Source organism: Heliangelus exortis, chromosome 19 (assembly GCF_036169615.1).
Source record: "Heliangelus exortis chromosome 19, bHelExo1.hap1, whole genome shotgun sequence".
Taxonomy (NCBI): domain Eukaryota; kingdom Metazoa; phylum Chordata; class Aves; order Apodiformes; family Trochilidae; genus Heliangelus; species Heliangelus exortis.
This window is the reverse complement of record NC_092440.1, coordinates 444,398-457,028: the sequence shown is the minus strand read 5'-3', so window position 1 is coordinate 457,028 and position 12,631 is coordinate 444,398. Positions and strand designations below refer to the sequence as shown.

Genomic DNA, 12,631 nt, shown 5'->3' with positions numbered 1-12,631 from the left:
GCAGCTACAAAGAAAAACTCAGAAGTTTGAAACTTCTGTAGTCCATCTTCAGTCAATAAACAAGCACATTTCTCACCTATTTTTCAGTTTATTACAGTGTTAGGAGTGGACCTGGCTTCTGATTGCTGAACACTCAAAACTCTAAGCATTCAACACTGTCATTTGGGCTGTTGCATTGCCAGTAAATCGTCCCACAACTACAGAGCTTCTATTAATAGGAATATGCATGATAAAGATAGAATCCAGCTTGAATTTATGCTAGCAGAAAAAAAAAACACAAAAACAAACAAACAAAAACCCCAAGAATGTTGAACACTGAGAACTAGTGTGCCAAGGTGTCACTAATTAAGGGAGATCACTGTTTGTATCTTTTTCTATCTTTTATTATAATTACTTTTCAGCATAGGGCTGGCCTTCCATACAGTGAGACAAAGGTTCAAGAGCACAATTCATCTGGACTCATTTTGAGATAATAAAAAATACTTAACTATTCAAAAGAATAAAAAAAGGCTTAATCGATGCTAGTGCCATTTTGGCATTACAACAAATTCTAAATATAAACATTACATCATGAAAGATTGAGACTAGATAGCATGGGTACCTTTCTTTTTCATAAGTCATGTTTATCCTGCAATCAAGCCTCATCTGCTGTTGGCAGCAAGCTAGGGCATTGTAATTAGGACAAATGCTTTCTTCAGCAACCTAGAGGTTTTCAGTAACTTTCAGTTAAATTTAGAACTCCTATTGCTGAAAAAGTAATTGTATTCTTATCAAAGCAAAGCCCATATATTTAAGAAACATTTGCCTACTAGGATCCAGGTTCAAGAGATAAGATCTAGAGTTCAAATGTATTGGAAAAATTCACAATCGCTTTCCAAGCCCAGCTGACAGCACAGGTGCTGAGAAACACTAATTTTATTTCATGAAATTTTTGATGTGTATGCCTTTTAACACCCACTACAACAATGGCTGTTATCAAGTTTTTCATCAACACTCAGTGGAATGAGGCACTAGCACCATATTAAAGTGAGGGTGAAGAGAAATTATAAAAGCGGGAAAACAGATGCCCTCTTATCTCAAAAGCTATGCAAAATGCTACACTACCTCTCCCTACTTAGAATAGCAACACTTCCCTGTGAGGGAGAACCCCCACTATCCTGTTTCAACAGTAAAGTTTTAAAATACAAATGCAAGTTTAGGGGTGGAATAGGTTAAAAAACAAGGCACTCTGCAGAAAGGAGCTGGGGAAAAAGAGGAGGAACACAGGACCCCAGAGGCCCAACCACCCCCCGGGCCCTCAGGGCCCCCAGACCAGCAGCCACAGCTTGAGCACCAGGGACAAACAGGGCAGCACTTAGGCCTTCATTACAGTTAGAATACAACATTGTACATGTTTAACAACAACAAAAGAACCAAACAAAAAACCACCAAAACCAACTCCACAGCTGCAGTCAGTCAGGGGAAGCCTCTACACCGCCACAGAAACAAAGCAGCCCCTCGCCCTCAACACATACTGGAGCAGCACCAGCGAACCCACCCGTCAGGCCGCGGCTGCCTCACCTCGGTGTCCCTGTCACAGCCACCACCACGGAGACACCCGGAGTGATCGCTCCAGCTTGAAGGCCGCGGTTACGGAGCTCCTAGGAACAGGAAAGGACCCTTCTCAGAGCCACACTCGCCCGTCCTGCCCAGAGCCTCACCCCGGGCCCGCTCCTTTACCTCAGCTCAGCGCTGCCCGCAGCGCGTACCGGGCGCCTGAGGAGAAAAGGCGGGAAACGGGGCCGAAGGGAAAGGCGGCGGCAGCGGGGGGGAGAGCCCCGGCCCTAAGGAGACCGCGGCCTCGGCAGCAGAGCCGTCCCTTCACACCTCCGGGGCCTCGACAGCAGAGACGTCCCTTCACACCTCCAGGTAGAAGTCCTTTTCCACTGCCTTGTCCGAGCGCAGCCGCCCTGCGGTGTGGGGAGAGCCGCCATGACAGAGCAGCGCACAGCGGCAGCTGGGCAAGACTCTCCAGTTTCTTCCCCTTCTATGAGGGTCAGGTGCTTTTTATTTTAATGCAATCCTTTTATTTTAATACAACGTCTGTCAGTCAGGTTGCCCCAGAACCCCCCACCCCATTAGCACTCCCCAGCAGGTTAAAAACCCCGCCGGGCCTCCAAGGTAAGTTAATTTTGTGGATTTAGGCGCCCAAAGGTGCGGGAGTAATTCCAGACGCTCCACACGTTTTCCTGAAGCAACGTTACCACTTGTGTGCTATGCTTGTAGGTTTGCCAAGTGAAATTCAGCTCCGAGGGCCATCTGGCAGCCTGGCTGGACGGGGAGGAGGAGGAGGAGGTGGTTTTATCCCGAGGCTGTGGTAACCTCTGCTGGCTGATCCTCGCTGTTGCAGGGGCTGAGACGCCGCTGTGTGAGCGGGTTCCAGAAGTTGAGCCGAGACATCAGAAGAGGTATATTACATTTGTTTATTCATAATTTTGTACATGGAGGATTCGAGGGGTGTTTTTTTTTAGTTTAATGTGTATTTTCTAAGGCACCGGCGATTTAGATGAATTATGACCCTGCTCATCACAGCTTTTATTACTGAGCAAGCCTGTAACTGTCTTTTGCGAATAATATACATTTTTCATTTTGATGGTGTGGATACAGTGTCATCTTCCACAGCTAATGGATGCATTTTGATGTGTATGATAAGGTCAAGAGCTGGGGATGCTGTTTGTTTTGCAAGTTAAAACAAACATGTCACATACTGTGACATACCCAGCCTTATCTCAGTTCTTCAAGTGAGGGTATTTCATATCTTTGTAAGCCAGGTATTATCCCTATCCATAGATACATTAAAGGCTGCAGGTGAGGCCGTGGTCAGAAGAGAGGACCACAAATGTAGAGTTGACTTTTACTCTAAGGAGATTAAAATCTAAACAGAGTGTGCAGGACAGGAACACAATGCACAACTGACCCAGGATTCTCATCCACCTTGATTCTTATTAGTGTACATTACTCTGCAGATGCATGCAGAGAGAAAACGTACAGTATAACTGAGAGCTGGATTCTACTGGAAGCTTCCATTAAAGTGGCAAGAAATCATGTGCTAGTATTCATTTAAACCAGGTTTCAAGAAGAAACAGATGCACCGTAATCTTATCCATGGGGAAACCTAACATTTGCCTATCATTCCATTAGCACTATAGCTTATGGTCTTATATCCCTTAATTCAACTACATACTAGAAAAGCTTCTATAGGGTAAGCTTTTCAGCCACAATTTACTTTCTCTATTCTGCAACTTCATGTTATTTTACCATAGGCAGAACAGCAGACAATATCAACAAACATGCTTCAATCTGAAGAATTCTTCTTCAATCCTGAGAATTCTTACTTAAGACCTAAACTCCTAGTCTATTAGGAACTATGATTTCTAAAAAAATCTGCAGCCATAAATGCCTTGAAAATGGAAAACATCATTTAGACAATGCATGTTGCTATCTTAAGCAAAAATATTGGATAGAACTGCCTGTTTAATTAGACACAGATAAAACATTGAAGAGCTAAGTATTTTCCCATCATTCCCTGCAGGTTTTGAAGTTGGCATTTTTCCCTCTGCATATAGTTAGTTGTTTGCCTCTGGTTGTAAAGAAATGCAGAGGGCTCTTATTAAAGCACCAATAATTTGCTGAACTCCATCTTTTGTGCAACTTGCTGAGTTAGGAAATTCCTTTTTGCCTCCTCCCCCACCTCTCCTTGACTAGATTAACTGAAGAACAAATATCACATTATGATGCTAGGTTAAAGGATTTAGCATGTTTGCACTTTAAGTGTCTAGCACAAGACAGAACAAAGCCTAAAGCTCAAGGCTGTCCAGCTAAATGACAAGGAAAGTGAAAAAAGCATTTGTTGTTTAAAAGCCTATTAAAGACTCAGGTTTAAGATTTGCTGTTCTCAGTGATTTATATTCCAAAATTGACTAACATAGTTAGAAAGATTTCTAAGTGATTAGAGCCTGAACACATACAGTAGATAAAGTGGAGAATTGCCAATAGTTAGTGAGATTCTAGGAATGCAGAAACTATGATCCCAATATATCAACTGTTTAAATGGCTTTTGCCTTTTCAGAATTCCAGCTTCTCACAATTAAGAATTATCCAGTTCTCTATGTGCCATCCCAGTGGAGCAGTGATGCAGGTTCTTTCAAGGCCAATGGCCAAGTTTAAACTCACCAAAGGTGGCAGTTACTGCTTTGCCCTTCTGCTTTAAATTACAGTTTCCAAATTGGTACAGCCAAATATGATACCCAATCCTCATTTGATGTCAGCTGCTACCATTTTTCACTAGCATTAATATCCTTGTAAAATACAGAAATGAACGAGTACACAACCCATTCAATTATCCCCAGCACTGACCTCTGCAGATAAGCAGAGCTGGTTGCTCCATCAAGTGCTCTCATTAAATCTGCTGCCAAACACAAGTCAACAACCTGCATCTCATAGCTGACAAATAGAAAGGAGATGTCAGCCAGCCACTGACAACCACAGAGTCACCAGGCTTTTGTGCAAGAGGGATGGACATCACTTAAACTACATGGAAGCATTCCCAGGAAGCACAGATTTGACATTTCTCACAACACAGAGCAATCATTTGCACTCCCTTTCCCTGCTCAATCCACTTCTGCAAAGGGACAGATCTTTCTGTGCACCAACAAGACAAATAGGCTCTTTTATTCAACTGAAATTAAATAGGCTTTCTGTTTGCCTCTACTTACTTGTCTTTATTACACATATTCAAGTCAAGAGTCCTTTCTTGTTCCACTGCATTCTTCAAATATCCATTTTGGTACAGTTGCCTTGTAGTTCAAGGAAAAACATGAGAACAGGCACTATTTTGAAACAGATGTATTTTTAATGATTAACATATAGCACAGACACTAGTTGAACAGCTCAACAACGAGGGAGAGAGGATGCAATTTCTGTCCCACTGAGTGGCCAATGGTAACAATGCACTTCTGATCACATCTTGGTTTTCTAGGAGAGAAATGGGACAGGAATTTCCACAAACATTGCCCAGATTAGGTTGGTTCACACGATTTCTTACAGTTACAGCTTCTAGCAGTGGTATGCCCTGCTAAGGAATTAATACCAAGTTAGAAAAGAAAGCAAGAGCAAGCCATCAGTGTCTTGACCTTATCACTCAAAGTGCAAGAACATGAAGTGCTGGAATATATCTCAGCAGGAATGATATAATAAACCAAACCTGATGGCCTTCCTGAGGAAAACAGTTATGAAGTGCTGGAGCAGGGGTGAAGAATCTGTTTAACACTGAAAAGTAACCTCTACTACCCTCTGAAGACAGCATTTCACACTGCATCTTCACACTGTATCACATCTGCTGCAGCAAGTTGCCATAGGATGGCAGCAAAGGGGAGAGGGATTTTCAGCTGGATAATCATCTAATGCTAAAGCTTTTAAGCTTTTGGAAAAAACAAGACTTTCAAGAGAATCTGCTGACAGAACCATTATCTCACTTGATGACTTCTGGGAAAGAACAACAAAAATGATGCAAGTAGATTTTAATCAGATAGCTGGTAACATTGCTTCTGGTTTATATCACATATACAATTGCAATAGCATTCTACAGATCTTTTGCACCAGGATACTCTACCACTGTGCCTGTTTGTTTGTGGTTTGTTTTTTTTTTTTAAAGCCTCTGTAGATTGTTTTATTTCAGTCAGGGACTACGAGTATCACTTTAAACAAGCACACACACACCAAGTCAAAATCATGGAGGAGACAAGCTAAAAACGAGAGAAATGAGGCACTGCATATAGAAAAGAACAGCCCAGGACTGTCTAGCACTTGGACTTTGCCCAGTGACTTGCAGGGGGAGCACAAATTTGGTCAGGATTTTACAGGTTCTCTACCCATATTTTCTGTGTTGTGTGGCTTCAGACAGTTTAAATTGCAGCTTTAGAGAACCAAGAGAAAATGTGGGAGAACCAACCCTATGCTGGTGCCATTCTGATCAGACTGAAATTCCAGAGTAGCAAGTATGTCAAACAGCAATTCAAAAACATGAGTGTTCAACTCCTGCAACACAGTCATCCTCAGAAGGAGGTGTGTGCCATCTTCTGATATTCTAATTGCTTCATGCACAAGGACATCATTGAACTGAGATCCTTGAACAACTCCACCCTTTTGTCTCCTGCACAACCAGGAGTGAAGTACATTTGAATTAGCAAGGCCTGGACAAGCTCAAGCCAACAAATCTTCAGCACTGTGTCAGAAAGTGAACCAGCAGAAAGCTATTCACAAGAGGAAGAGTCCTCTTGGAGGAAACTGTTGCAGGCTAGCAAGGAAAGTGTTTACAGACAAATAAACATCCCATCCTGGGCAGATTCCTGCTCTTCTCTCATGCTACTGGACTTTGACAGAATAACAACTCCATTGGAGTTCTGAATACTTTAAACTCACTGAGAGGAACATAAGCATAGTGACAAATCCCAATACAGTTCCTTTAAACCACAAAAGAAAGAAAAAAATTTTAGGATCAAAAAATATCCTTTCTACCTGACACAACAAAACAGGGACTGAAAGGCATCAACAACTAAAAGCATCAATACTTTCAGCTAGTAATCCATAAAAAATGAATAAATAATTCATAATTACATGTGCAGTGTACACCATGCATGTCACGAAGTCCTCCAAAGAGAGGAGCACAACAGGCATGCTTTACTCTTTAAAAGCAAAAATCCTCCAATTATTACTGTCACTCTGGAAAGTCTCTGGACTGCAGAGATAAAAATCAACCTCCATGTGCAGCTGCAAAGCTATGTTAGGTATTTTTCTTGATGTCTTCTAGCCAAGATTGACTTCTGTGCATGCTAAAATCGAGAGGAAGTGTTCAAAGAATGGACTAGGACTCTAGTACAGTCCTCAAAAATGGGTGCATAGCAAATTGAAGAGAGCAAGGTTCAATCCCAGAGAACTTGAGTCTCTCATTTACAGTGCACACCTCTGGGTTTGTCCCCAGCACTAACATAACATAAACTCTTTACACTGGAGCTCCTGTAAAGCAGCAGCTGCTGTCTTGCTCTTTTGGATTCCAGTCTCCAGTTCCTTCCCTTTGTTGCTTAGATCATGCAGCTTTCAAACAGGCAGCAGCTCTGGGGGATATTCACCATAGCAGTACTTTGCAATTGGATCTCTGTAGGTGTTTTCATGCTGCACACTCTGTCAGGAAGAGGAGGAAAGACTTTAACAATGCAAACATACTGAAACAATATATCCCTTGCTTGAGGTTCATAAACCCAGTGTGTTAATATAAAAAGTTTCCCAAATTCTTCTGGACATAAGAGCATCATCTGGAGTCAAACAACACTACTCCCAATATCTGACAGTTGGTATATTAGAGCACTTCAAAGCTGAACCATACCTAGAACCTACTTTTCAGGAGGTGGGAACAGATATAGATTTAAAAAAAACTATAAATGCTTAGGCAGTACCATCAAATATCCTAAGCAAGCAGGGCATAATAAATTTGATACTTGAAATGTGTGCATCTTTCTTGATAAAGCTAGAATTCAGGTACTATGGATAAGAATGAACAACTCTAGAGATATTTGGAACTAGGTCCTTTCCTAGCACTCCATCCCTATTGCTGTATTAAATGCTCAAGCTGTATGACATCACCAACAGCACTTTCTAAGAGGGTTGATGCTTGCCAAGACCAAAACTCTGAATAAAATCACCAAAGAAATAGTTCACTTCTGTTCCTAAAAAGCAAAAAAAAAAAAAACCAACATACTTTTTGGGTTAATATGCAGACGATTATCAGCATATGGAAAGCCTAAAAATGTACCATAAAGCAAAGAGCTTCTGAAGCTGAGGAGAACACCTCTCACTGTTCTCATCCTTACGAGATCTTAACTGGTGACTGAACTCAGCTAGTCTCCTTTCAGTGAAGTGCCTCTTTTCTAAAGGCAGTTTGCAACTCATCCTGCTCTAAATATGCACTTGGCCTTTTATTTAGTGCTGATGTTGTCACTTTACAAATCAGAGGACTGCCCTCAAATTAGGGGTCAGCCACAGCTTCAGCATCTATGAAAATGCCTGGGTGCATGCACACACAACAAACCAGACACTCACGGGCCCAAGCCCTGTTCTCCCATGGCACCTTTCAGGTCTTGTTTTCCATTTCTGAGCCTTTGAGATGTACTTGCATCTTACCTGTGATGAAGTCCTACATTTTGCCAGACACAACTCAAAGCGATCTTCCACTGCCATGAAGAGGTTTTGGAATGCAATAGCTGCCCGGTTCAGGAAGCGTTCCAGAAGGTGTTGCTAAAGGGGTTACCAAAAAGAAGTCAAGACAAAACAAACCACTGGACTTAACAAGATACAATCCAAGTCCACTTTAGCCTACATAGCCCAAGTATCAGAGGAATAGTAAGCAACTCCAGGTAGAATTTCTAGCAAGCATCACGGAACCCTAGCAGTAGGAATAGAACCTAAAGAAGAGCACAGGGAAGTGCAAATTGCAAAACTGTTACTGTCTGGAATAGCTTTTCTGCAATCATTTCCCTTCAGTAAATGCAGTTCCCCCAAAACTGGAATGTTTTCCAAGGGTCCCAGAATTTCCTCTCAAGGGCAGGAAGGATTAATTTTTTAACAGCTTTATAGCTTGCTATATGGTCCTTGCAGGTTTTCCTTATTGTTCCAAGAAAAGGAACTGTCCCCTCTAAGGAAAAAGCTCCTCACAAAGAAGCACTTTTAGCCACAGAGGAACCTGACAACACCTGGAAAGCAGAAGAAAGTGAATGTACCTTGCTGGGCTGCAGGCAACAGGAAACACAGTACTCGTAGACACTGCAGCAGCCATTGGGCAGGCAGCTGTCACAGCTGTACAGCTTCGTGTGGGGCACGTTGACATTACAACAGCCATTTACCAGCAGGTCCTTCCTCTCACAGATGTAGCCTGAAAAACAAAACCAGTAACGACTGACAAAGTGTATTCCTTTTTATCTTCTATAGAAATCTATAGTAAAGATCACATTACTCAAGAAGAGGTTTATTAACCATTTAGTGGATTATGATGCCCTCTCAATTTCACTTAAGTGCTAACTAATAATTCCTTGAACTGACATGGGACATAGAGCTGAGTTTCACAACAGCCTGGTTTTATCTGCACAACTATTATGTACTTACTTTGATATGGCATATCTACAATAGGAGTATTTAAGTTCTGATTTCTTTGTGGTATAATTCATTGTTGTGACTGGAAGGGGAAAGGTGATTGGTGATGATGGTACTGAGAAAACTGATGTGTTCTTTAAACTGGTCTACAGGTGGTTAACTCTCCTTACAGTTCAATACAAAGAGATTTAAGATTTAACCATGCAGGACAGCTGCATTCAATGTAGAGAGGAATCCTTAACAGTACAGAACCACAGTGTCCATTCCTATGAAAACTGTGATTTTAGAGACTTTAGTGAATCAGGAGTAAGCATAATTCAGACAGTGCTACATTTAATATTGATGGTCGCAGAATTTCCTCTCAAAGGTGGGAAAGATGAATTTTTTAAAAGAAGATCTGGGTTTTCTACAGCCTTAATTTCTGGTCAGGAAAGCTCCAGTGTCTGAGGAACAAGCACACTAGGATAACATACATGCAGGGAAGGAAAGGCTCCCTACAGTTAAAAGAAGTGGTTGAGAACCTGCAAGAGATATCCTTGTGTTTACAAGGGTCAGATGAGCTTGTTAACTGTGACTCAGCCCTAATTATATCAGTTCTGAGCTGCCTCCCTACAAGACCAATCAGGTTTCCTCTCCCTACCATACCTGACAGTAGGAATGCACTGCAGGGAGATACAAATGGCTCTGCAAGCAACCACACTAAATTGAGCAGGACTCAACATCTGAGTGCTTTGCAAAGGTAACTGGAGTTCTCTGACTCCATGGTGGTCCTGGAAACAACACAGCCATGCTCAGAAAGTGTCATGCCTGACCTGAGCCCGGCTGGATCCCAGCCAGCTGTGCACAGCATCAGATCAGCAGAGTCTGCAGCCACAGCAAAATTAACCCAGTCTGAGGATAAAAAGCCAACAGCTGAGGCTGTGCAGTAAAAACGCCTTAATAAGGAGCAGTTGTTACTTTGCAGCATCATCAGCAATCAGACAGGCAAAGCAGCATTAGACACTACAAGAGGCAGAATACATGTAGTATCAAGTGTACCCAGTTCATCCGTGATGAGGAGCTTCCCCTGCACAGAGTTCCTGCACTGGTTACTCAGCTGACTGCTGTTCCCCGAACTGAACTTCACCTTCCACATGATCGGCTGCTCCTGCTCTTGCACTTGGAGGAGATTCCGATCCCTCACCATCCTTTCTTCCTGCAGGGAAAGACCACAACGTAACCAAACGGGAAAGTTCCTTCTGATGTCGGTGCTTTTGCCACAATTAAAAGCGCTGGTAGTGATAAATCCACACGTGTCAGGGGAGTAAGGAACACATTACTTGCAGGGGCTTACTATTTGCTATGCACAGCATAATTCTGTAAAACGGGGGTATTTGAGATCAACACAGGATCAGCTAACAGCCAAACTCAGTTATTACGACTGCAGAACTAGCATACTGTATATTAAATAACTATAGGAACACATACGTCTCTTTTTGATGTTCTTTGCTAGCGGAAATACAGCTCAAAAAGATACTACACCAGCATAATCACATCCCTTCGAGATTTTTATCTTCCAGCTTTGGTTCACTGCATTACTACCAAATGCAGTGCCAGACACTACTGTTTAAAGCTCTTTCATGATTACGGCGTAATTTTTACAAAACCCAGGAGCTCGGTGACCGCACTTGGAAACCAGAAGTTACCCCAGGGAAAGGGATGTTTCAATCGTTCCCGCACCGGGGCCGCACCCCCTGCCAGCAGCGGGACGGGGACACCGGGGAGGGCACTGACCTGCTTGAAGGTGCTGGTGAGAAAGTAGACGAGAGAGAGCCCGAAAACGACACCGAGGACCCAGCGCTTCCTCAGCAGCCGCCGCCACAGCACCGCTCCCCAGGGCACCATGGCGGCCCGGGACCAGGGACCGGGGGCCGGGCCCTCAGCCCACCGCCCCCCGCCGCGGGGAAGGAGAGGACGGGCGGAGGAAGCACTGAGCCAGCATCACCGGCGGAGAGAAAAGAGGGAACGAACCGGGGCAGCGCCCACCCGAGCGGCTCCGCACCAGCACCTCGAGTGCGCGGCACAACCGCTTCCGCGGGGAGCAGGAGGCGGAAGCCGCCGATGTGCGTGTGCGGAGGGGGCGGTACCGGGAGCGGGGCCCGCACGGGTAGGTACCGGGGGAAGAGGCCTCCGGAGCAGGGCCGGGCCGGGTTGGGCTGGGCTGGGCTGGAGTGGAGCGGGCTCGGCTCGCCGGTCCCGAGAGCCGGGTGACTCCAGCCCCGCTGGGGCATTGGCCACATCCTCCGGCGGGATCCCCTTCCCCGACAAATCTGGGGAAAAGAAGGCCTCACCTGTGTCTCTCTGTGTGCATACGTGTCTGGGAATGTATACAGCTGTATTTATAAAGAAATATCTATATATATTTATATATACATTTTAATATAATAAAAATAATATTAAAATATACATATATATTATGTAGGTTTATATACATGTATAAATATCTACGTATACGTATATATCTCTCTGTGTGTAGATACATTTATGTGTATGTGCGTGTCTGCCACACACGTGTGTGTGTGTGTATAGAGAGGAGGGCAGAGTCCTGCCCGGTGCAGTGGGCAGGGCTGCAGGAGCCAAGGCCGTGTCGGGACGTGCAGGGGATGAAGCACCAAGGGTTCCTGCTCCACTCTTGTCTTTCCCAAGGAGATGGAGAGGTGAAACACCCTGTGCTAGAGTGAAGATGACTCTTCTGTGTGTGCTTCTTACAGATGCACCCGTCTGAGTACTGTGATCCAGGAACCTCACAGTCATACAGCATGAAGTACCCGTGATGAGTTTGAAATCTGCACCATCTTGGATTATCTGAAGGACTCTGTGTATGAGATATCTGCAGTCTCTTGAGTTTCTCTCTTTCCCACTGTGGCACCTTGCACTTCTGGTTAAACCTGTTGTTAAGGTACTGTTAAAATATATCCAAGTGTTGCAAGATGAAAACTCCTAATCCAGAAAAGCAGACTCAAACAGTATTGAAGCTGAGTGCTTTTTGGAACCAAGCCTATGTAAATTTTACCTTAAATCTGCAGGACTCTGGGCAGAAAAGGTTATTACATCTCACAAAGTCCTGTGTCTCCACTACTAAGTATTCATGTCACTGTCCCCTTCGTGGGTGATGCCAGGAGAACAAGTGTCTCCCCACAGAGATGCATGTCATTTTGCAACATGATTTCACTCCACATTATAATCTAGGGGGCTTCTGAAGATCTAGAGGGGAGTGAAGGATTTTCCAAGTTTCAGAGTACACTGTACACTGACTCTAGCTCTCAGCTTGTAGCATAGGAACACTTTTCTTCATAAACATTGCCCCTTGAGCTGTCCACAAGGGGGTCAGCTCTGCCTGCAGAGGTCAGTCTGTTATGACCATTTCATCAGAACTTTGTGTATGCTAACAATTCCAGAATGAGTGGAGCAA

At 43.7% G+C, this 12,631-nt stretch overlaps 2 protein-coding genes across 9 annotated transcripts in view; one reads left to right on the top strand and one right to left on the bottom strand.

Moving 5' to 3' along the window:
• Positions 1–4,871: 4,871 nt before the first annotated feature.
• On the bottom strand, positions 4,872–11,257 carry SPRING1 (SREBF pathway regulator in golgi 1). The gene is made up of 5 exons (XM_071762976.1): positions 10,954–11,257; positions 10,219–10,375; positions 8,811–8,962; positions 8,215–8,328; positions 4,872–7,218 (listed from the first exon to the last, which is right to left on the bottom strand). Exons 1-5 carry the CDS (start codon positions 11,062–11,064, stop codon positions 7,135–7,137), a joined length of 618 nt encoding a protein of 205 aa, XP_071619077.1. The 5' UTR covers positions 11,065–11,257; the 3' UTR covers positions 4,872–7,134.
• Positions 11,258–11,272: 15 nt separating this feature from the next.
• The window catches only part of RNFT2 (ring finger protein, transmembrane 2), a 34,737-nt gene continuing 33,378 nt past the window's right edge, over positions 11,273–12,631 (top strand). For 3 of the 8 annotated variants that reach the window (XR_011729654.1, XR_011729655.1, XM_071762975.1), the window contains exon 1: positions 11,796–12,118. The gene's annotated coding sequence lies outside the window, so the exon portion shown is untranslated. Of the gene's footprint in view, positions 11,327–11,793; positions 12,119–12,631 lie in introns of those variants that run through there. The other 5 variants (XR_011729659.1, XR_011729656.1, XR_011729660.1 and 2 more) reach the window with 3 other exon arrangements.

What these genes read in the sequence shown, in the direction of transcription:
- SPRING1 (XM_071762976.1), bottom strand. Translation starts at nt 11,064, where the DNA reads ATGGTGCCCTGGGGAGCGGTGCTGTGGCGGCGGCTGCTGAGGAAGCGC. An exon ending in CCTCATCACGGATGAACTGG is followed by an intron (nt 8,963 to 10,218) that starts GTACACTTGATA and finishes TTTGTTTTTCAG; the next exon opens with GCTACATCTGTGAGAGGAAG. An exon ending in GTTGCCTGCAGCCCAGCAAG is followed by an intron (nt 8,329 to 8,810) that starts GTACATTCACTT and finishes TAACCCCTTTAG; the next exon opens with CAACACCTTCTGGAACGCTT.